The sequence below is a fragment of the Panthera pardus genome, unplaced genomic scaffold (assembly GCF_024362965.1).
Source record: "Panthera pardus isolate Hobbes unplaced genomic scaffold, ASM2436296v1 HiC_scaffold_6, whole genome shotgun sequence".
Taxonomy (NCBI): Eukaryota; Metazoa; Chordata; class Mammalia; order Carnivora; family Felidae; genus Panthera; species Panthera pardus.
Window position 1 is genome coordinate 89,671,608 of NW_026526991.1, and position 25,214 is coordinate 89,696,821.

At 35.0% G+C, this 25,214-nt stretch overlaps 1 protein-coding gene across 1 annotated transcript in view; it reads right to left on the reverse strand.

Annotated features, from left to right (window-relative positions):
- Positions 1-637: 637 nt before the first annotated feature.
- The window catches only part of PIK3C2G (phosphatidylinositol-4-phosphate 3-kinase catalytic subunit type 2 gamma), a 350,214-nt gene continuing 325,637 nt past the window's right edge, over positions 638-25,214 (reverse strand). The window contains exons 32-33 of the mRNA XM_019452113.2: positions 10,284-10,409; positions 638-1,217 (exon numbers count right to left, since the gene is read on the reverse strand). Coding sequence (XP_019307658.2) covers positions 1,065-1,217; positions 10,284-10,409 — 279 coding nt within the window. The 3' untranslated portion in view covers positions 638-1,064. The remainder of the gene's footprint in view (positions 1,218-10,283; positions 10,410-25,214) is intronic.

Genomic DNA, 25,214 nt, shown 5'->3' on the forward strand with positions numbered 1-25,214 from the left:
CGGTCATCTGCATTGACTTTCTGCCTGCTGTAGGCTGGCACTCAAATGTTTTCAATGAATAAATTTTACAGTCCTTTATGTGTTTACATGGTTATGTAGATGACCATATCTAAGAGCTTAAATTACTTTTTTATTCATTCACAGTGAAGCATTGAAAAAAAAGCAAGAATTTAACTTTTTTAAGTAATTTAAATGGCAGGGATAAAAAAAACCCAAACTCCTATTTTGTTCTCTTAAAGAATGTAGCATAGTGCTTTGAGTTGTACCTACTTTGTAGGTAGAAATCCGTAGGATTGTCTACTCAAGTCATGATGAGTACACAAGTAGCTTCAGAAGTTAGAGAAATTCTTGATGTGCAAAGAGAAGAGGTTTTGATCAGAGGGGAGAGTTTCAGAGTTTGACATCGTGGAGTTAAGGGATAATGAAATTTAAAAATGTGATCATGCCTCTGGTTGGGTGAAATCCAATGATGATTAATTGATTGGCATAGAAAAAGGCAAGAAACTGCAAAGAAGTTTCTTCCAAAAATTGGATTTAAGAATTTCAGGCATTTGTCCTTTGTTTTTCTGATAGAAAATAATAAATCATTCTGCTGGAGCTTACTAATTCCCTCGATAAATAGGATTATAAGTCAGTATGCAGGTATGTATATTTACTTCAAAGTTAAAAATCTGTTACAGATATACTTAGATCTTAAATTAATTGATGAGATTTATGGCCATATTTCTTGGAAACTACAGTCAGAGTGTTGCTTTTAACAGTAGGCACACAATTAAAAAATGTGAGCATGTGTTTGATTTAAAAGATATATTAAAATTAGGTGTTCTTTTATTTTACACAATAAATTGGCACTTTGTTAAGGAGAAAAGATTCTAAGAAAACAATGAAACACAAGTAGAGAATATATAACTCTAACAGACTAATTCTGATGTCTTTGTTTTGGGTGTCCTTGATACACTATGCTACCTTTGACAACAAAAATGTCCTGCTCTAGTGACAAAGAGGCCCAGAAGTGGAAAAAGATATAGGTAGTCACTGAATAATGCATTCATTGATAGAAATGGTCAAATTATACAGTTTCCTAGTGGATACCATTTTTCTTCATTGAGTGGGACAGTATAAAGTTGGATGTTAATTGCTCCCACAAATATGCTTTTGCTTTTCACAATAAGCATTAAAACATGTCCTTGGAGCTCTGTGACTTCATCATACACCACCTGAAAAGGGAATAATGAAAATATAAATCAGATATGCTTAAATGCGCTTTTTAAAAAATATTGCTTTTAATAAAAATATTTAGCCGTTAATATCATTTAGCTTGCCACAGATATGTTAATGTAGGATCTTTCATTTCTAACTGTAATTCTGGAAAGCTAAAGGTTCTCTTAACATAATGGAGTTTAATGACAGAATATTTCTCTAAGAAGTTTAGAATTTATTCTGATTCCATTAATAATTGTCCATCCCAAATTTAATATGACTGTAAATTATTCTCTAGGAGGAAATTTAAATACATCACCTTTTAACTGTCCTTGAATTTATTGTGCCACATGGGACCTTGAACATTATCTTTCTTTGTTGAAGACTAATGAGGAGAGCAGGCTAATCTCCATGATTTCCTTGTGTTAATTTAGTGCAGTACAACAATATTTCCTTCTACATGGGAAGAATTAATTCTATGCTAACTTTAATTTATTTAAAATTGTTTAATTTTTAATTATGAAAACACATGCTTATTAAATAAAATATGGATGAAACAAAAAAAGGAAAATCTATATTTCCACCATTGGGAGATAATTACAGTTAATATTTTGATGTTTATTTTTTCTATATATAATTACTTTTTAAGAACTGAGCTGTAATTATGCTGTATGTACAGTTTTGTGTCTTGCTCTTTTTCACTTGCTAGTCATATAACTAGTTTCTAAAAAGGGATCTGTTCAACTGTGTGTTATAATTTCCAGGAAGTAAATCATGGGCATTACCACTGGGTGCCTACAGTAGTAAAGAAACTTCAGAAGTGTAGTACTATCGAGAAATTAGTTACCCATCATAAAGGGAGGGGAGACCTGTGTATAAACCTAACATGGTTGCCAGGGAAACTCCTCAGAACACATTTAGAAAAGGAGTTTCATATGCTACTACAAACTTGCTTGCTTTTTATAGCCAAGCTACAAGATAGAAATAAAGTGTTCTCTATATGTACAAAAAAGAAGTGGGGGAAACCCTTTCAGTCAGTTGGGAGGTCTCCTCAGTGTATATGGATATGGTTTCTGGTCCATCACATTGCATTTGTCTACCATTTATGAACCCATGAAGTTATTGATGAAGTTCCATTCAAGAGCCATCTTTTAGCTGTTCTGAACAATGATTTCCTTATCAAATAAACAATTTAATCAAGGGACATGAGATGTGATATAACAGGTTAATCCAGTCTACCCTGCTTCATGTGACAGCTCCTGGCTACCTCCTCTTCTAGAATCCTATTCTCATTCCAAACAGAATATTATCTTTTCAGTTTCTTAGGACTGCTGATTCAGATTATTCCATTTCACTTATTGAGTTCCCCTGAGATAGTAAAGGAGTTTAAGCGCTGCCTTAAAAATCTCAAAACGCAATTACATTAATTATTCTTCATTACCAGCAATGGGATGCCCAGCATAGACTCTGTGAGCCACATCTCCTCCTGAACTCTTATCTTTCCAGGACTATAGAGTAAGCTCCTTTTTTTTTTCTCCACAGTGGCTATTTTGAACTGTTTAAACTATCTTCCATTTTCTTCTCCACAATACTTTCAGCAGATAAACTCATTTATTTTACAGAGAAAATAGATGAAGGGGCCCTTAAAGTGTGACTGTATGTGAAATAGAAAAATGGAATAAACCTAATTATTAGGGCTTTGCAAAAGTCTGGCTTAAGAACTCTGTGAATCATATAAATAAGCTCTAAAGATACAAATTTCTATGACATAATAATTTGTATGCATTTATGGTCATCTATATGTTTTTTCATTTGCATAATAATAATGGTGATAATAATATTTGCCTTTTAGCACTGTGGGGAGAATAAGTGAGATAATGAATGTAAGCCTTACAACAAAACCTGGTACCTATTGAACACTAATAAATTATAGCTGAGAAAGATCCATCAAATACACAAAAAGGAACAGCTGTTTCTTGCTATTTTGCATTAGTTAACTGGAGAAAACAGTTCCAGACAGAAATGAGCCTCCCTGGTATTTGGCAAGTTGAAATTCTCAAAAAATGACTTTAAGAATTAATTGCCTTTCTGGTTAAAATACAAACATTTGAACTCTAGAGGTTACATTACCTTACTTCCCCCCCCCCCCCACCTTGTGCTTCATTAGGCAAAAGTTATTTTCTTAAAAGTAACTCAAGTTTTATAAACATGCAATCATTATACATCATAGATAATATAGATCTATTTTAATTGCTTTACTGTATCCATAACATTGTTAAAAAAAAAAAAAGCACTCTTATTTGTTGTGATGAGCACTGGGTGATGTATAGAAGTGTTGAATATTATACACCAGAAACTAATATTACTCTGTATGTTAACTAAGTGGAGTTTAAATAAAAACTTAAAAAATAAAGAAAAAAATAAGCTGTAGGCCTTATTTCTTTATTCTTACCGCGCAATGACTAATTAGTGGTTAATGCTAGAGAAGTATGCAGATGATTATATTCTTTGAGACTTTTTCACCAAATGATTTAATATGAATATTCTGTCTTCACATAAACAGAACCAAAATGCACAGCTCTTTCCGTTTAACTTTATGATACTTTTTACTTATAGACATGAGCCAGGTCTTCATTGCCTTCTGACAAATACTGAATTTGTAGGCTTTAAATTATCACATCAAACAGAAAAAAAACCTTGTTTAGGGTAATTAATATCTGTTAACTTGTATACAAGCACTCACCATATGTTATTTGCCCTGAGGGCATAGTAAATAATTCTGAAGTGTGTTTAGCGTGACTTCAGTGGAAGAACAAGAACATGGAAACCAAAATGTGTCTACTACTGGTGGTAAGGGGAGCAAGGAGGCAGGATAATGAAAAGGAGAGTTCAAAATAAGTGAGAACAGGAAAACTCTGTGGGTGTGGGAGGAAGGGACCAACGGCATAACTTAGTGGGGTCGGTATGAGTTTAGGAATCTGGCAGTTTTGGACTTGAAAACTAGTAGCTGGACCCTGGTCGAAATGTTTGACATCAAGGTCTCAATGTCTTCATTTACAAATCGAGTTTTCATCATGTTATGAATATCAAACGAGAGGATGTTACAGATAACCATAGCTATGACTTACTGAGTGTACCATACACTTACTGCTATGCTAGATAATCATTCACATTCCACAAGATATTTTAAGATCTGTGAAACATGTAGAATGTTCCTGTTCTGTTCTAATTTCCCCTTTATACTTTATAACAGAATAGTACCTAAGAAAGGAATACAATGTACAATATGCATTAGCTATAACAATATAATTGTGCCCTAAAATACGATCTGTTTTTCTAATGAATCATTGCAAAAAATGATGGTTTTTAACCACATGCCAAAGGTAACAGAGTGAAAAAGAGCAAGGGCATTAGCGCCAGGATCCCAGCTCTGTGTCTTAAAAGCTGAAGGGCAGTTTGTGAGCATGCTTACTGCCAGCCCCACCCACCTCCAGTCCAGTCATGTCTACAACAGGGATCTATACATGATAGGGATTTTCAGGGAGACTGCTGGCAAAGTCTGTTGGGAATCACTCTGGGAAGTGTCAAATAGACAAGTTTGGCCCTGTATCAAAGAAAGTTTAGTATCTAAAGGGTGGATATAAAAGGGACCCTTGGCAGTGTCCCTGACCCAGCCTTTCTCAGTCTGGGTATTAGGGGGAAAGAGAGAACTATGAATAAAAATGGAAATAATTATTTTCATGAAAACCTTTGTAAGACATTGGTGATGCAATGTAATATGCACTTTGTATTCCTTTAAGAGATTTATATAAAAAGGGGAGTGAGGTCATTCTCTCCCACTTCCCAGAACATTGCGTGGCTTCGGCAGTTTAAGAAATCCCAGCCATACTGAGTGGTTGATGTAGCAGTATTTGGGAAGCAAAGCAGGGGACAAGTTAAAAACGAGGTGGATGCCATGTGATAATTTTCTGGGCTTCCGAGAAAACATGTAAATTGTTGCTGAGGGTGCCCAGAAATATTTGAGGGGTTTGGCACAGAGATGCGGCCTACAGCAGCACAGTAGAGGGCAAGAGAAAGTAAAACCAGAGTTAAAACCGGTGTACTTTTTTTGGCATTTCTTATAACTATTCTTGTATTGATACAAGACACAGAACAAAACGGGAGAAAAATTAAAATGTTGTCTTCTTTTTATTCTCATCACTTTCTAAATTCAACCAGCTTCCCCACCAAACTTGTTTATATGATGATCATTACTATTAAAATAGTCACTTATCCACATATTAATTAACATTTCTGCTTATTTGAGTTATGTAGAAATCAGAGTGTACTAGGCATGGACTATGGACTATTGTTGAAATAATTTTAAAAGTTTCCAAACAATTTTAAAAGTGTTTAGAATTTATAAACAGTGTGTCCAAGCTACAAGTACTGGCTGACGAAAAAAGCATTGCAGTGATTTCTAATCAATGGGCCACGAATGTGGGAGGACCCAGAATTATTGCAAGCCATCAGAAAACTTATGGAAATAATAAGCAATATAAAATAATCTCCATGCATGTGTATTTGCTATTTAAAAATATTGCTTTAAAATATTGCTTGAAATAAATAAAACACAAGTTAATTTAAACTCCTGAATTGTCAGTGGCTTTTTGTCCTTATGTCCCTCCTTGGCTTACAAATGCTGAAGTATAGCATTAAGTCTAGAGAAATTTCTTGATATTCACGTAGGGGGTCTTGTACTGAAAACATATGGAAACAAATGATCTACTATTGGGAGAGTATATCTCTAGCTGCTGATATCATGATAAATAATAAAATTTCAGAAGATCTTTCCTTACTAAATTATATGTATAAATATATATGCATTTTTACACATCCATATAAAGCATCACTTATAAAACTACCCCAAATATTAAATTCCATAAATCTTTTTAGAAACAGCTAAATTTTAAAGATATTAAAAAAAAAACAAAAAACAAAAAGGTATTTCCTTTGCCTTCAAGAAATTTACAATATACTAGAAGAAAAAAAGCATGTAGAACTAAGTAAAAGAGGCAAGTGTGGCATAAGAGTCTAGGAGGGAGTAGTTCCCAGAATCCACATTTGAGGTAAGCTTCAAAGTTGACAGGGAAGAGCAGAAAGGGTGAAGGGAATGAGCTCCATCACAGAGGTCCTAAGGATTGTTCAGGGAATGACAAGCTGTCTTATATGACCTGACAATAGGATTAGGTGTGAGGAAATAAAAGGTAATGAGCACACATATATTCCTGACCTATTTTTTTAAGTTTATTCATTAATTTTGAGAGAGAGAGAAAGCACAAGTCAGGAAAGGGCAGAGAGAGAAGGAGAGAAAGAGAATCCTAAGCAGGTGCTGCACTGTCAGAGGAGCCCGACACAGGGCTGGAACCCACAAACCATGAGGTCATGATCTTAGTTGAAGTTGGATGCTTAACTGGCTGAGCATGAGGCTCAAACACATGAACTGTGAGAAATCATGACCTGAGCTGAAATCAAATGCTTAACCGACTGAGCCACCCAGGAGCCCTCTGACTTATTTTTGACAAAGTTACAAAGACATTTGGTGGATTGCTTTTTCAATAAATGATGCTTGAGTAATTGGCATTAATAGGTTAAAACAACAACAACAACAAAATGAACTCCAACCTAAACCCCATACTTCATTCAAAAATTAACTCACAATAAATAATGGGCTTAAATATAAAATGTAAAACTAGAAAACAGGAAAACTAGAAGAGAAAATATTTAGGACTAGTGCTAGGTGAAGAGTTCTTAGATTTGCCACCACATATGCAGCCAAAAAAGGAAAAATTGATAACTTGTACAAAATCAAAATTAAAACTTTTAATTTGAAAGACCCTGAGAAGAGGATGAAAAGTAGTCATGGAAGACAGGTAGAAAATATTTGCAAGCCACTTATTTGACAAAGGACTACTATCCATAATATATAAAGAACTCTCAAAACTCAGCAGCAAAAATACAAACTACTCAATTAGCAAATGAGCAAAGACATGCAGAAACCTATCACTAAAGAGGATGGTAAATAGGCACATGACAAGAAGTTCAGCATCATTAGTTATTAGGTAAGTGCAAATTAAAACCACAATGAGGCACACTCAATACCTATCAAAAGGACTAAAATTAAAAAATAGCTGGCATAGATGCAGAGAAAACTGGATGCATTACTGGTAGGAGTATAAAATGGTATAGAAAAAGAGTATGGCAAGTTCTTTCTTTTTTTTTTTTTAAACCTAATATGCCATTACCATATATTCCAGTAATTACATCTTGAGCGGTTATCTATGAGAAGTTACAACTTATGTTTGCACAGAAACTTATCCGTCAATGTTCACAACTGCTTTGTTTGCAATAGCCCAAACCAAAAATAACCCAGATGTCCTTTAATGGGTGAACAGTTAAGGAAAATGTTATACTTCCATACCATGACTACTACTCAGTGGTGAAAAGAAAACTATTGAGACATGCAGCTACTTGGATAGATTGCTAGGGCATTATGGTGAGAGAAAAATGTTAGTCTCAAAGTGTTACAAACTGCATGATTCCATTTCTATAACATTTGAAATAACAAAATTATAAAGATGGTGAGATTACTAGTAGACAGTGATGGGGGAGTGGGCATTAGAGTGAGGGATGTGTCTGTGGCTATAATAGAGTAGCACCAAGGGTCTTTGTGATGGAACTGTTCTGGACCTTGATGGGGTGATGGTCACACAAATTTATACATGTAATAAAAATGCATAGAACCAATTGGAATGAAAATAAAAATGCATAGAACTAAATACAACAAAATGCATAAGAACACATGTAAAACTGGCAAAATCTCAATAAGGTCAGTGAATTGTAATCAATGTCAGTTTCCTGGTTGTGATACTGTACTCTAGTCATGCAAAATGTTACCATTGGGAGAGAGTAGCAAAAGGTTATTTGAATTCTCTCTGTATTATTTCTTCCAACTGCCTGTGAATTTACAATGATCTCAAAACAATTTTTTTTAGTTTATTTATTGAGAGAGAGAACGAGTGTGCAGAGGAGGGGCAGAGAGAGAGAGAGAGTGGGAGAGAGAGAATACCAAACAGGCTCTGCATCATCAGTACTGAGCTCGAGGTGGGGATTGAACCCACAAACTGTAAGATCATGGCCTGAGGGGAACCAAGAGTCAGATGCCCAACCAACTGAGCCACCCAGGCACCCCCAAACAATCTTTTTAAAAGTATATAGGGATGATACATAATCCATGAGGCAATGAGGAACTTTTTTTTAAAAATTTTTTTTTAACGTTTATTTTTATTTTTGAGACAGAGAGAGACAGAGCATGAACAGGGGAGGGGCAGAGAGAGAGGGAGACACAGAATCTGAAACAGGCCCCAGGCTCTGAGCTGTCAGCACAGAGCCCGACGCGGGGCTTGAACTCATGGACCGTGAGATCATGACCTGAGCCGAAGTCGGACGCTTAACCGACCAAACCACCCAGGCGCCCCCAATGAGGAACTTTCAAAAGGAATTTAAATAGTAGAAAAAATAAATATGACTGGCTTTTGAAAGACACCTTAGGTAGAAATGTGAATGATTTGATTGAAAAACACAAGAGGCAGATAGGAGGCTATTCTATAGTAGCCAAAGTCACAGGGACCTCAAACAAAGAAGCAGGGATGGGGCAGACAGAAGGTGATGGGTTTAAGAGGCAGGTGGCTGTACATATAAAAAACTTTTAAAATGACAAAACTTGGGGATTAGTTGGAAAAGTAGTGAGAGAGAGGGAAGTGTCATTAGAAGATATCTTTTAAGATGGGAAACAGAGGAGGGAACTCTGGTTTAAAAGTGCCTAGGAGACATTCAAATGGAGCTCTTTAGTAATCAGGCAGAGTGCAGAAGGTCAAAAATTTAAGGCAGAAGCCAAGGCTTGAGGAATAGATGTAGATGCAACTTACAGAGAGGTGTTAAATGAAAATTTTTAGGTATATAAGATAATTTTGAGACTATCTATCAAGAGGAAATGAGGGTAGATCATGGAACAGCAAACAAGAATATTTTTCAGAGGAAGAATGGCAAAGAACAAAATTAAATGAGTGGTTAGAGAAGATGGAGGGAGTTCAGAAGAGGTAAGACTCAAGCAAAAGGGGGGTGTCAAAAAGAGGGTGCAGTTGGCAGCGTGGCTGTAGAAACGTTCAGGAGAGTAGAACCTAAGGGTTCATTAGGCTCATTGAGCAATTAGGAGTCTACTGATGTCACTCTTAATAAAGCAGCATCTTTAAGTTCAAAATCCACACTGCAAAGGATTAAAGAATGAAAAGGAAGTGATGAAGTGAGAGCAGGAAATGTGAGTTACTTTTGCAAAAGTTTGGAGGCAATAGGGAGGGAAAGAAAATGTGGGTGCTTTAGAAAGGCTGAGTTCAGGAGTTTGTTTTGTTTTTTTAAAATTTCTGACCTAACCAGTGGATGAAGTAGCCTTAAGAAAGGCAAACAAATTAACATCCGAGCAAGGTACAGAGGAGATGAGAAGGGATGGAGTCAGGAGAATAAATGTGGGGTTTGCCTCAGAAAGAAGTTAAGGGTTTGGATATTCAAATTGTGAAATACACGTGAATTAGAGAGCTATATATAATATAAATTAATTTTATTGGTGGTTTGTACTTGTTTATTGTTTTTCATTTTTTCAAAGGAGATTTTATGAAGTTTATTGTTATACACAGGATATACTATGATAAAGTTATTAGGTAAAGAAAACCAGGTAAGGGAAAATAAGGTTAGAGAAAATAAGATGAAGTCAGGGATAATGTTAGGCAAAACAAATGCCATCGTGGGCTCTTGCTGGAGGATAGCCAAAATTTGAAAATTGGTTCATAAATGCTTTGAAAGCAGAATCTGTATTTTCCAGTTCCCATAGCATCGAGAACAGTGATCAGTGCACAGTGGCTATTTTGTGAAATGTCTTCCCTTTATGGAATAATGCTTCCAATTACTGCACATTTTCCATATTTGGTTGTTAAGCTGAAAAATGGTAAGAAAAATACAAAGCGACCGGACAAGAGATGAATCATACTTACAATTTCATTATAAGTGGGGTCGGTACATTTTGGAACAGATTTTGTTTTCCTCCTACGAACTTCACTGGGATATGGTAAAAGATAAAATTCAACATGTGCACTGGGCGCAGAGCCATCTGGGAGATGCTGCAAAGGAAAATGGTTATAAATATTAATGCGTGTTGCTATCAAAGAAAACAAATACAGAGCTACTAAATATCGAGACCAAAGGCAGGATCAAAATTTATTACAGTACTGTTTACCAGAAAATAAGAGAACAATCAAAAGAAATTCATCATTGCTCAAAAATATTCCCAAAGCACAGTGTAAAAGAGTAAAATCATCGATCTTAAATTAAGTGTTGTGTCAGAGAACTATATTTAAAAGCTTATTAAATGTAATTTACTTTAGTTTTTTATGGTAGAAAATAAATTTGCAGTTCTGAAAGAAATGGTCAAGAGATAAATATAAACCACAGGCAGAGATAGGAATTAAGTGCCTCAGGATACTGTCCACCACTTGAAAATTAAAAAATGCAAGTTTAACACATAAAATAAAAGGTAGCATTTAATGATAAGTATATGCATATTATGTAATATCACATTTTAAAGCAGAATGTAATTAATATATCAGTTAGACCTGCAACTTTAATATAGTTAAAAGATTTTAAGATAGTTATGATAATTTTATTATAAATTACCCTAAAATATATTGGATAACCCCTTTCAAACTATATTCTTTATTTTATTATTATTATTATTTTTTTATTTTGAGAGAGAGAAATATAGATTGAGCTGGGGAGGGTCAGAGAGAGAGGGAGACACAATCCCAGGCAGGCTCCACACCCTCAGTGCAGAGCCCAATGCCGGGCTTGAACTCACAATCTGTGAGATTATGACCTGAGCCAAAATCAAGAGTTGCATGTGTAACTAACTGAGCCACCCAGGCACGCCTCAAACTGTGTTCTATGGAGTCTCTAAAGTTGCCTAAAATACTGCCTGATGGGTAGATTAATGTTGTTAAATATCTAGATCTTTGGACCCCCTGTCCCCAGGTCGTCCTAAGTGGCCTCCCAACTTCCTCCCTTCCCAGCTTCCCCATTCTGGCTGCAGAACTCTCTCCTTCTTCTTTTCCACCTTTCCTTATTATGGATATTTTTATTTCTTAATAGTCATTTGAGGAATAAGTCCATTGTTTCAAAAACTTGGAAACTACCAAACTTCAAAGAAATGTGTTTCACCTTTATCATCTTGACCAAATGGAGAATAAATCATACTAGAACTCCAAATATCTAGTTTGATAAATGTTAGTTTGATAAATGTGTAATTTATATTTAAAGAGGATGATTTAAAAGTCTAATTTGAGAAATTAAATTCTTATTTGGTTGACTATATTCTAAATATTAAGTTGGTAATTTTCAACAAATACATTTTACTGTTCTGAATCACAATGACATTTATATGTTAACATCCAGTGCCCCAATGTCATTAGCTTTAATTGTATATCTTTCTTTGGCACTCAAAAAAACATAGTGGAAAGTAAGAAAATATGATATATATTATAATAGTATTAATTTTTACTCAGTTCTAATTTACAGGGTGAAAATTACATTAGGAAAATTTTTTACTTTATTATTACTCACAAATTAGATATAATACATCTGGATACACCATATGTCAAAATGCTAAGATTGTCAAAATTGCTACTTCAGGTAGAGCTCAAGGTTTCTTTCCTCCATTGAAAACCTCCTCCAGGATAAAAATCTCTGAAATGTTTCAATGGGATAATGGAATCTTCGGTGATGCAGAAAGGAAGTGCTATTAATATTTGAGAGAGTGCTTTTACTTTTTTTGATTTGGTGTGGTTTGGTTTGGTAAGAAGGATGAAGGGAGAATAATGTTTTGCTCTGTAATTCTCTCTTGTCTGCCATGGTGTTTGAGGATACTGCACCTATAATCACTGTATGCTCCAGCTTAGTGGTTAGAATCATGGTTCTGAAAATGGACTTTTTGATTGCAACCTGGGCCCCCAAATTTGCCAGCTATGTGGCTTTTGGCAGGCATCTTAACTTTTCAGTGGATCTGTTTCCTAACCTGTTGAAGGAGGATAAAGGTGATATACGTCTTATAGCATTTAAAAGACAAACCATGTAATGTGAAATAGAGTAAGACCTGATAAATGTTTGGTACTATTTTTATTTTCTATAAATTAAATTTAAATTAAACATAAATATACTATATGCACTGATTGCACAAGATATCCCTAATGTACTATGACATTTATGAGCAGAGTTCTTAACCTTGGCACTATTGACATTTGGGCCACATAATCCTTTGTTGTAGGAGGTTGTTCTGTGCATTGCAGATATTTTAACAGCATCACTGACCTCTACCCACCAGATTCCAATAGCACCATCCTTCCAGACATTGCTAAATATCATTTGGGGGACCAAATTAACCCTAACTAAGAACCGTTTAGATGACTCCCAAATAAAGAATCTCTAGTTAATCCTTAGAATCCAAGCATAGTGACCTGTGAATATTTCCATCCGGATATCTTCTTGGCACACTTATATAGAATCTAACCAAAATCTGTTGTCTATCCTTCCTTACACTCCCAAACAAAATTTTCGAGGTTGTTAAAGCTATATTAAAATAATACCATTTATTTTCTCTAGGGTCTCCCTTGTTACTGATTTTCAAATCCAAGCGTAGCGAGATCAATATCCTCTGTTTGCCCAAGTACATCCGCCACCACAGATCTTTATTTCCTAACTTATTGTAACTAGATTTTAATGATTTTTTTGGCCCAGTCTTTCCACTTCTTTCCTTCATTCATTCCATATATCAATGTTGTAATTAACTTTCCTGTAAAGCTGCTTTGATCATGTCACTTTCCTTCTCGGGGCATTCAAGATTTTCCCCCATTGCCTGAAGAATAAACTCCCAATCACAGATGGGGAAAGATATTTTGCATACCAGATTTCACCAAGCATTTAGCAACTAAAGGTTTGGGTTTCTGTTTCCAAGTTAATGTCCTTGACAAGGTCCTTGAATATCCTGAAGGTTTTAGGATAATAGAACAGAACAAGTTTCAATTTAAAATCGGAAGTGCATTAGATCTGAACAGCAGTGGACTTAGTATATCCTTAATAGCTTTCAATGCAGACATTGATTTCTCAGGTCTTTCAGAGATTCTTTTTGTTTTTTGTTTTGTTTTGTTTTCCAAAGCTGCTGTCCTATCAATATTATTATTTTTTCTTTCTTGTACTGTATCTTGATCCTTAAACATCACAGCTAATTTATTTAAAAAACTCTAATTGTGTTCTTATCAGTACTTCTCATTTCACCCTTTGCCCGGATGTTTATATGAATTAAATTTAACTTTGTTTTAAAATATATTTTTTAATGTTTTTATTTATTTTTGAGACAGAGAGAGACAGAGCATGAGCAGGGGAGGGGCAAAGAGAGAGGGAGGCACAGAATCTGAAGCAGGCTCTAGGCTCTGAGCTGCCAGCACAGAGCCCGACACGGGGCTCGAACTCACAGACTGTGAGATCATGACCTGAGCCGAAGTTGGACGCTTAACCGACTGAGCCACCCAGGCGCCCCTAAATTTAACTTTAAAAGTGATTAAATAACCTGTACTTGTCTAAATGCCTTAACCTAGGATTTTCACTCTGGTTGCAGTTTAGACCTTCACAAAGACTTAACACTTTTACCTGAAGAGTCATAAGGCTTGGAGATTCAGAGTTCTTAGTCTGATGCTCAGTCTAAGCAATGAGAAGTTTCCTTGTATCGCCCAGAGGATTTTCATATTCCCAGTGGATTGAAGTCAGGCAGTGTTACTATCACTTTCTTCTAGAATTCTGGCTAATATTGTTACTGTGCTAGAAGATGATGTAAAGTCATCTAAAATTAATTTTTGTTAATCATCCTAACTCTGGATTCTATAGATCCTAGATTTTCCTAAAATATTTTCTTTACATTTTTAAAAGTTTTGTATATGTTATCTCCCTTATGACATTAAAATTCCTTAAAAAGGAAACCCACGTCTTGCTGTTTTACGCTTCTTCCACATTTCCCTTGGGCTTTGCTCCATTGGTTACTACTCTACTACCCTAACCCTACCCTCAGTTCCTTCATTCTAATCTTTTAATATGTCTCTGAATCTCCAATGAAAAATGTAAAATCCTCCCTTGAGATTTGGCTTCCCTTTACATTATTCTTTTCTTCCTTTTCATAGGTGTGCCTTTCTTTCATAGCATTCCTAGAAATCCAGTCCCTAACACAGTGCTTGGCATATAGTGAATACTAAATAAATAGTTATCAAATGACTGAATGGATGAGGTATATATTTAAAAAAAATTTAATATTTATTTTTGAGAGAGAGAGAGACAGAGTGCAAGCAGGTGAGGGGTAAAAGAGAGAGGGAGACAGAATCACAAGCAGTCTCCAGGCTCTGAGCTGTCAGCACAGAGCCCAGGGCAGGGCTGGAATTTGTGAACTGTGAGATCATGACCTGAGCCGAAGTTGGATGCTCATCCGACTGGGCCACCCAGGTGCCCCTGCACACAACATTTAAAATGGACGCCTGGGTGGCTCAGTCAGTTAAGTATCCAACTCTTGATTTCAGCTGGGTCATGATCTCACAGTTTGTGAGTTTGAGCCCCGTGTCTGGCTCTGGGCAGGCAGCATGGAGCCTGCTTGGGATTCTGTCTCTCCATCTCTCTCTGCCCTACCTTACTCTCTCTCTCTCTCTCTCTCTCTCAAAATAAACTTCAAAAAAAAAAAATAAATGGCTTTCAATGTAGGGCACCTGAGTCACTCAGTCAGTTAAGCATCTGAATCTTGATTTTGGCTCAGGTCATGATCTCAGGGTCATGATCTTATTGTCGTGAGATCCAGCCCCATGTTGACCCCTAGGTCAGGCTCAGTGCTGGGTGTGGAGCCCACTTGATTCTCTCTCTCCTTCTGCCTCTCCGCTGCTTGTGTTGTCTCTGTAAATAAATAAGTAAGTAAATAAATAAAATGGTTTTCAATGGTAGTTCTCTTGTCTCTGTGGTCAAAGAATAAAACTATATTGAAAAATGGTTAATTTATCAAAATTCAGGAAAAAAAAGTACGCAGTAGCATGTTGGTATAAAAAGAAAGCACAATATAAACCATTTATTAAGTAAATAAAACCATTTCACATTGCAGGGTATGACAACCACCCTTTAGTATTTTCATAGAAGTGTATGGGGAAGAGACTTATTTTTCATGTATAGTAATAATAATCATAATAGCTATCACATAATGAGTATTTGCTTTATTTAAAACACTCTCTTAAAAAACCTTGAAGGGCACCTGGGTGGCTCAGTCGGTTAAGCATCCCATTTTGGCTCAGGTAATGATCTCACCATCCGTGAGTTCAAGCCCCGCATCAGGCTCTGTGCTGACAGCTCAGAGCCTGGAGCCTGCCTTGGATTCTGTGTCTCCCTCTCTCTCTGACCCTCCCCTGTTCATGCTCCGTCTCTCTCTGTCTCAAAAATAAATAAACATTAAAAAAAAATATAACAAAAACAAAAAACCTTGAGCCAGTATGATTGTCTTTATCTTATTGAAAATATTTTATTAAAACTTATGCTCTTAACCATTACCCTATATATTGAGTCTCTACAAAGAATGCAAAGGAAACTACCAGATTCAAATTAAGAGCTCTTCTACATCAAGTTTTATCAGAAATGTGATGAAGATAGATGGTTTAAAAATAACTTCTGTAGATTAATTCAAAGCTTAATTGTATTTAATAGGTTCTTATCTTTTTGATGAATAATTTATGAGAATTTTCCATCAATTTTTTTTTTAACTTAAATGTTTCCCATCATGTGATAATATAGGCTTTGGTAGAAATCAACTGCTGGTGATTAAAATATGATAGGACTATCAAAACCTGAGGTCTATGCCAGAAACAAAATAACATAATAAAAAAGCATTTTCCTCCTCTATGTGCCTGCCAGATTGCAGTACTGAAACCCAGGCTAGCTACTATGAAGAGGGTCTTTTTATAAAATGACAATGCACAACAAAAATACAAAAGTACAATAAAAGTGCTTGTGATATGTGGTTTGCTCAGTGCTTTGGTTAAAGAAATAGTGAAATGATCTTTCTAATCTTTCTGTGTGTTTTCGTTAATATAGAGTGGCATGATTTCAGGTCCTCATGAATTAAATTGGATAGTCTTCTGCTTCATTTCACACCAATTAAGCCTTTAATAGAATTCTTGTCACTAATAGGTGATTTTCAGTAATTTTTTAAACAATCAATTCAAAAATCAAACTACCATGTGTCTAACACTTTGGATAGTCTATAAGAGGTCACAGAAAAGTGATTGAAACAGTTTTTACTTTTAAAGAAATGACAAACTCATGGGCATGATCATCTTATTACATACCTATTAAAGATTTTTCATCCTCAACTTGATGCAGTTAACAACTAGACAGAAGTCACAGTCTAGTAGATAGAAACACTTTTCTGACTCAATAAATAAGAATTGAATTGCTTTTAATAATGCAGAGTTTTAATTAGAGCTACAGACCAGACTTTGCTACTGATTGTGTTGCAAAGTTTGGGAAGTTTTTCCATTTCTCAATCTTAATAACATATAAGAAGTAAGGCTTTAAACCTCATTTCTTTTTAACAATCTATTCAATAGAAAATGCTGAAGAATTGTTTATGAGTTAAGTGGTAATTAAACTTTTTCTTCTTCTTTTTTTCTTTTTTTTTTTTATAATTGCACTGAACCATTCTAAATGATTTCAAATCCTATAACCCTTAACTTCTATCCTCCAATGCTGAGAAAATTGTACAAATAAGAGACAGAGTACTTTTGTTAATGATAATTAAAGAACTGTGAAGAACAGATGAAACACTGGAATATTAGATTTATGATATTATACTTGATAGTATGAAAGATTTTTTGCAAAAAACCCAGAAACTAGTAATTCAGAGGGAAAGTAAAAGAGTTTCCTACTCGTATACCTCAAAAATATGCCTTGATTTTGTCCTAGTAAACAGTTTTATCATGATTTAAATAAAGATATTGATATATGATGGACAGTTGTCAATAATTGGAGTGTTTTGGGCAGTATGTTTGATTAGATAATCAGGAATGAGATGTGAAGGGCTGGAATGATGAACTATATCTAACAAGGTTAGAAACAAATAGACTCAATGCCAAGTTCTCCTTTTGGGCCTGAAAACATCATTCTGAAAATCCAGGATATGAAACACTTGGCTTACGAACAGCACTTGGAAAAACTTTACAAAAATTGTATGTGACTATTGGTTCAATATATCTATGAGCCAGAGATTGCTAGCTACAACCTACAGTATGGTCCTCTATCACCTGTCTGTCTGTCTGTCTATCTATCATCATCATCTATCTTCATCTATCATATCTGTGTTTCATCTATCTATAGCAAATATACAAGAAACTTTAAATGTAAAGAGATGAAAGGTTAAAGGTAAAAGGATGGAAAAGATATACTATGCCAACCTTAATCAAAAGAAAACTGGAAAACATATAAATATCTGACAAAGTATATTTGACAGCAAAAAATACTACCATAAATAAAAAAGTTCATTTCATAATAAAGGAGTCAATTAATCAAGAAGACATAATCTTAAATGTTCATGTAACATTATACCAATGCACAATTATTGTTAAAAGATTTTAACATCCCTCTGTTAATAATTCATAGAACTAGTATACAGAAAATCAGTAAGGCTATAGAGGAAAAAAATAGGGGGAAATGAGTGTCTTATAGGCAGCATATAATTGGATCATGTTTTTTTTGTTTTGTTTTGTTTTGTTTTGTTTTCTTTTACCCATCCAGCCACTCTATGCCTTTTGATTGGAGAATTTAAACCATTTACATGGAGAATAATTATTGACGGCTAAAGACTTAACTAATGTCATTAATTGTTTTCTGGCTGTTTTTTTAGTTCTATCATCCTTTTCTTCCTCTCTTGCTGCCTTCTTTTGTGAACTGATGATTTTATGTAGTGGTATGCTTTGCTTTCTCTTCCCGTCATCTTTTGTGAATTTACTGCAGGTTTTTGCTTTGTGGTTACCATGGGGCTTGCATAAAACATCTTAGTTTTACTAGTCTATATATGCTGATAAATTTACTTCAATCACATACAAAAACCCTACCCTTTATTCCCCCATTTTTTTATGTTATTGAAGTCACAATTTACCCCTTTTATACTGTTTATTCATTAACAAATTTTTGTCACTGTAGTTATTTTTAATACTCTTGTCTTTTAACCTTTATACTAGAGTTAAATGGTTAGTAGTCCACCATATTACACTATTAGGATACTCTTACTTTGATTGTATACTTATTTTTGCCATGGGTTGTATATTTTCATATGTATTTATATTATCTGTTAGTATCATTTCATTTTAGCTTGAAAAATTCCTTTTAGCATTTCTTGTAAGGCAGGTCCAGCGGTGATGAACCCCTTCAGCTTTCATTTATCGTTCAGCTTTTATTTGTCTGGAAAAGTCTTTATCCCTTCGTCATTTCTGAAGGACAGCTTTGCCAGGTAAAGTGTTCTTTGCTGGCATTTATTTTAGTTCACTACTTTGAATATATCATTCCATTCCCCCCTGGCCTATAAGGTTTTTGCTGAGAAATCTGCTGAAAACCTTATAGAAGTTTGCTTATGTTACAAGCTTTTTTCCCTTTTAAAATTCCCTCTTTAGCTTCTGCACAGCAAAGGAAACAACCAACAAAACTAAAAGGCAACCAACGGAATGGGAAAAGATATTTGCAAATGACACATCGGACAAAGGGCTAGTATCCAAAATCTATAAAGAGCTCATCAAACTCCACACCCGAAAAACAAATAACCCAGTGAAGAAATGGGCAGAAAACATGAATAGACACTTCTCTAAAGAAGACATCCGGATGGCCAACAGGCACATGAAAAGATGTTCAACGTCGCTCCTTATCAGGGAAATACAAATCAAAACCACACTCAGATATCACCTCACGCCAGTCAGAGTGGCCAAAATGAAGAAATCAGGAGACTATAGATGCTGGAGAGGATGTGGAGAAACAGGAACCCTCTTGCACTGTTGGTGGGAATGCAAATTGGTGCAGCCGCTCTGGAAAGCAGTGTGGAGGTTCCTCAGAAAATTAAAAATAGACCTACCCTATGACCCAGCAATAGCACTGCTAGGAATTTATCCAAGGGATACAGGAGTACTGATGCATAGGGGCACCTGTACCCCAATGTTTATAGCGGCACTCTCAACAATAGCCAAATTATGGAAAGAGCCTAAATGTCCATCAACTGATGAATGGATAAAGAAATTGTGGTTTATATACACAATGGAATACTACGTGGCAATGAGAAAAAATGAAATATGTAAAATATGTAAAATATGTAAAAATAGGCCTTTTGTAGCAACATGGATGGAACTGGAGAGTGTGATGCTAAGTGAAATAAGCCATACAGAGAAAGACAGATACCATATGGTTTCACTCTTATGTGGATCCTGAGAAACATAACAGAAACCCATGGGGGAGGGGAAGAAAAAAAAAAAAAAAAAAAAAGAGGTTAGAGTGGGAGAGAGCCAAAGCATAAGAGACTGTTAAAAACTGAGAACAAACTGAGGGTTGATGGGGGGTGGGAGGGAGGGCAGGGTGGGTGATGGGTATTGAGGAGGGCACCTTTTGGGATGAGCACTGGGTGTTGTATGGAAACCAATTTGACAGTAAATTTCATATATTAAAAAATAAAAAAAGAAAAAAAAATAAAATTCCCTCTTTGTCTTTGATTTTTGATAGTTTTATTATAATGTATTTTGAAGAGGATCTCTTTAAGTAGAGTGTTTTGGGGAACTATGAGTTTCATGAACTTAGATATCCAAATATCCTTCCGGATTTGGAAAGTGCTCAATCATTATTTCTTTAAATATGCTTTCTGTCCCTTCTCCCTTTCTTCTTCTTCTGGAACTCCAATAATTCAGAGTTCTTGTTATGGTATTCTAAGATCACATAGGCTTTCTTCACTCTTTTTTTTTTTTTTTTTTCATTTTCTTTTTCTTTTTTTGTTCTCTACTGACTGGGTAATTTCAAATTTCATGTCCTCTATCTCACAGATTCTTCTTTTGCTTGATCCATTCTGTTGGTGATGCTCTCTGTTGGATTTTTCTTTTCATTTATAATATTCGTCAGTTCCAAAATTTGTTTGCTTCTTTTTAAAACATTTTTATCTCTCTGATAAACTCTTATTTTGTTCATATATCATTTTCCTGATTTCGTTGAATTGTCTTTCTATGTTTTCTGTAGCTCACTGAGTTTCCTTTAAAAGTCTATTTGAATTCTTTATATCAAGCAAATCACATAATCTCCAGGTCTTTGAGTTTGGTTAGTAAAAGATTATTGTGATCCTTTGGTGGTGTCATGTTACCTTGATTTTTCATGTTCCTTGAACTTTTGCATCGCTGTCTTCAAATTTGAAGTAGTTGTTACCTCCTCCAGTCTTTACTAACACCCCACTTCAAAGTGTTCAAACTTATCTTTTTCTTTGCCTTACAACAGTGTGATGAAATGTCTCCTTTGCAAACCTGGACTTCCACAAAGGCTCTTTTATCTGTGGAATGTTCTCTAAGACAGTGGTTTCTAGGAGCTCCCTGACTATAGCTAAGAGGGGCTGGAAGCAGTTCATGAGCCACTACAACGTCATCAGCAGGGACTGAGGACTGAGTGTCTATTATCTGATGTATGGGTGCCTGGATCCCTTGGTGTATGGTGTTAGATCCCATAGCTCTCACAAACATAACTTTTGTCTGTGAATGGATGCTGAATTTTTGTTGTTGGGTGAGAGATGTCTTTTGCATGATGCTAATATGACTCTTAAGTTGATTACAGAAAAGCCAGGAAGAAACCAGATTAAGAGGACCAATGTCAGGACTCTAGCTTATGTTTTGTTTGTTTGTTTGTTTGCTTCAGTTAGAATGAAGAATTGAGGGAGATTTGGATAAAGAATAGCAATTAGGGTATAAGCTTGTCAGTAAAGAACAGAGAGTGATTAAATAAAATTTGTATAATGTGGTGACCTGTACATTGATGGTTATGTCAGTTGGAGATATGGTTAAGTGTCCAGAGTTGTTGAGTATTTAGAGAAATAATCCTCAGCAGGAAATCACTTTATTTTTTGAATTTTAAAAATTTTAATAATACATTTATTTAATTTATATATATATCACTATATATATATATTTATGATATATATATAATCATTTGAACATGTAATCTACATAAAAATTGAAATTTATTTTCAGGAATAGAATTTAGTGATTAATCACTTACATATAACACCCACTGCTTATCCCAACAAGTGTCCTCCTTAATGCCCCTTACCCCTTTACCTCTTACCCCCACCAACACCCCACCAGCGATCCTCAATACATTCTCTGTGTTTAAGCCTCTTATGGTTTGTCTCCCTCTCTGTTTTTATACTGAAATCACTTCATTTTTAAGTGAGACAGACTATTTAGGTCAAATATTTGTCACCTGACTATTCTCAGTTTAGTATTAAGTATTATAGATAGCAGAATTCACAGAGAAAAGCTATTCATTTATGAATGTAGCTTAAATTTAACTGCTCTGCATTGTGACTATTTTCACAGTGGTATACACTTAAATGAATATTCACTTATTTAACAAACATGTATTAAGGGCATATTATTGTGTTAGGCATTGCAGAACATACAAAATATATTTCCCACAGTTTCTTCCAATAAGTATATTGTCAATACAATTGAAACTACAGGATAAACCAAAATGATGAAGTTTTTAAGAAATGAGATAAGGCAGTGAATATCAAATGGGTGGTGTAAACAGTAAGTGTAAGGAGGTCAAAGGACAGAAGAATTACCAGGAACAAGAGTGATCTGGGAGATTCAGAAAGGATGAGGTTTGAGGTGAGCCTGGATGTTAGAAGGTAAATAGAAGGGAAGAGGAAGTATGATATACTTTGCTAGAATGACTGGAGCATGTTTGATAAACAATTAGTAAACCATCTAGAATATAATACATGTTTTCTGTTGGGGAGGGTGGATATAAAGGCAGGTAGAGCTAAATTGTGTAGTACCTTAAATATTAGGCTAAGGAATTTGAGATTTACAAAGATTCTGTTAGCATTTTTATTGATATGTTAAAAATAGAATTTTAGGATGTTTTATGCAGAATGGATTAAGAAAGTAGAACACAAGGACAGGAATATCATAACAATCAAAATAGTCCATAAGTGAATTAATAGAGACTATAGAATAGGATTTTGGCAAAAATAAAAGTAACAGTAAACTAAAAGGATTTTCTGATGATTATATATAGCAGTACTGGAATAAGTTAAAATATGGAAAATACATTACAAGGAAATTTTGACCAGGGGTTACTTGAGGTTGGTGCAACGATTTTTTTAAATAAGCAGTCAAGAGTGAGAGTTGATTTCAGTGAAAAGTAGAGAGCTATAATTTAGCACTGTTGAGTTTCAGGAGATGGCAAGATATCAGAGTGCAAATGTCCATCAGGCAGTTGAAAATATGTAAATTGGGTTCAGAGATATATTTAAAGTAGAGATATAAATTTAGGAGTAATTCACATAATCTTCAAAGCCTCAAGACTGGATGGATTTTTTTTAGGAAATCAATTTGAAGAGTTAAAGCCATGAATACTGGAAAATCTTCACATTTAAGGGTTAAAGGTGAAGCCAGCATTTATTAAGCCACTATGTACATTAGTTTAAATTTGTAAATGCTGGGCTGTCTGGATGGCTCAGTTGGTTAAGTGTCCAACTTCCACTCAGGTCATGATCTCATTGTTTATGAGTTTGAGCCCTGCGTAGGGCTCTGTGCTGACAGCTCAGAGCCTGGAGCCTGCTTCGGATTCTGTCTCTCTCTCTCTCTCTGCCCCTCCACCACTCATGCACACACATATACACACATACTCTGTCTCTGTCAAATATAAATGAACGAAAAAGAATTAAAAATAAATAAATACATTTGTAAATGCTAAGGAAGCCTCAGAAAGAGTGCTGTCAAAGAAGTGTAGAGAATATATGGACAGTGAAGTTTCACTTTGTGAACAGTAAAGTTCACAAAGGAAGGACTAGTTAAAAATATTGATGATGGAAAGAGATGAGTTATTATTAGCATATTATTTATCATAGGTTTAAGAACAATTTATGGTTTTTTTCATTAAGAAGTAATTGGTAATCTTCGAGGGTCAGTGTTTACTAACCCTGAAAAATCATGGAACAATGAAATATCTCTATCTGGGCCAGCTCCTCTCCACTATCCACTGCTTTGCCTCATATTCTTTGAAATGGGAGATCAATGTCATAATGGGCCAGCTCTAGAAGAGTAATTTTTTATTAATGAAATATAAGCCAAATACAATCAATGGGATAATTATTATTAGAAAATTATCCTTTGTCAAGAAATTGACATTTATTTAGATTGAAGTGCATTTAGGATAGAACAATGACATATCTCTTTCAAAAATCTAGATTAAAAATATTGGATTGGGTTAGTCAGAGGAGTTAGCCAAGTTATTCTTAAAAGGATATACAAGGGGTGCCTGGGTGGCTCAGTAGGTTGAGCATCCAACTTCGGCTCAGGTCATGATCTTGTGGTTTGTGAGTTCAAGTCCTGTGTGGGTCTCTGTGCTGACAGCTCAGAGTCTAGAGCCTGTATCAGATTCTGTGTCTCCCTCTTTCTTCCCCTCCCCTGCTTGCACTGTCTGTCTCTCTCTCAAAAATATATAAACATTTAAAAAAAATAAAAATAAAAAATAAAAGGATACACAGAACATTGTTATCTTTGTATGTCAAACATTGTCATCACCTGTACTTTATTTTCACAACCCTCTTTTGTCAACTTTACTAAATCTAAGTGTTGTATCTTCTACACCAACAGGCCCTTCAATTTGTTTGGTACCAAGTACAGAACTGGAATTGTATGTAGAATGCCATTTTGAGGTGTAATTAACCATTTGAGGGGTTCATGGACTACTTGTCCATGGAAGATATGGAAGAATTGTATGATCTATGAGGCCAGGAGAATATATATTTTAAAAATAAGAACTTCCAAGCTACACATACACATTAAAAATGTAAGAAAAATTTTAAATAGAAAATAAAATGCAATAAGATGTGTGTGTGTGTATTTAGCCTGGGGTTCTTACTGATGTGTTTGAGTCTTTTTCTTTCTCTCCTGTTATTTTTTTTATATTGATTTCAGTGCATTAAAGTCCAAATGTGTATGTGTTTTGAAATCTAGTATCCAATTTCTAATGTTTAAGCAAATCCAACAATAAAAGGGACACATTTAAATCTTCTCTATTTTTTATATTTTGTCTTACAGCTAAATTTGGGCTAATAATAATAGGAAAGGAAAGAGAAAGTAAAATAAAGGAAAAGAGAATAAAGGGAGAAAGTGAGGAGAGGGGGAAGAAAAGAAATGAGAACAAAGTTTTATCCTTCTGCTTTTGAAACAAATTCTTTTATTCTTGGAGAGCTAGATATGGTGAGAAGACAAGTTTAGGGCTATAAATGATGAGGTCAAGGTTTTACACCAGTATTGCCTCTCTAGATACATCTGTCTTCTCATAGAATGAGACAAGTCCCATCATTTCTGTTCTTTCATCCCTTCTGAGCATATGGCTAGGAGATCTAATACCATAAATATTCACAGCAAGATGAAACAGAACTTTTAATTAATTACTATAAGTTGCTTATTGAATAATAAGGCTACAGAAGTCTTTTTTAACTGAAGTATAGTTGGATCACAGTGTTACATTAGTTTCAGGTGTACAACTAGTGATTCAAAAGTCTATATGTTGCACTATGCTCACCACAAGTATGACTACCATCTGTCACCATACAATGC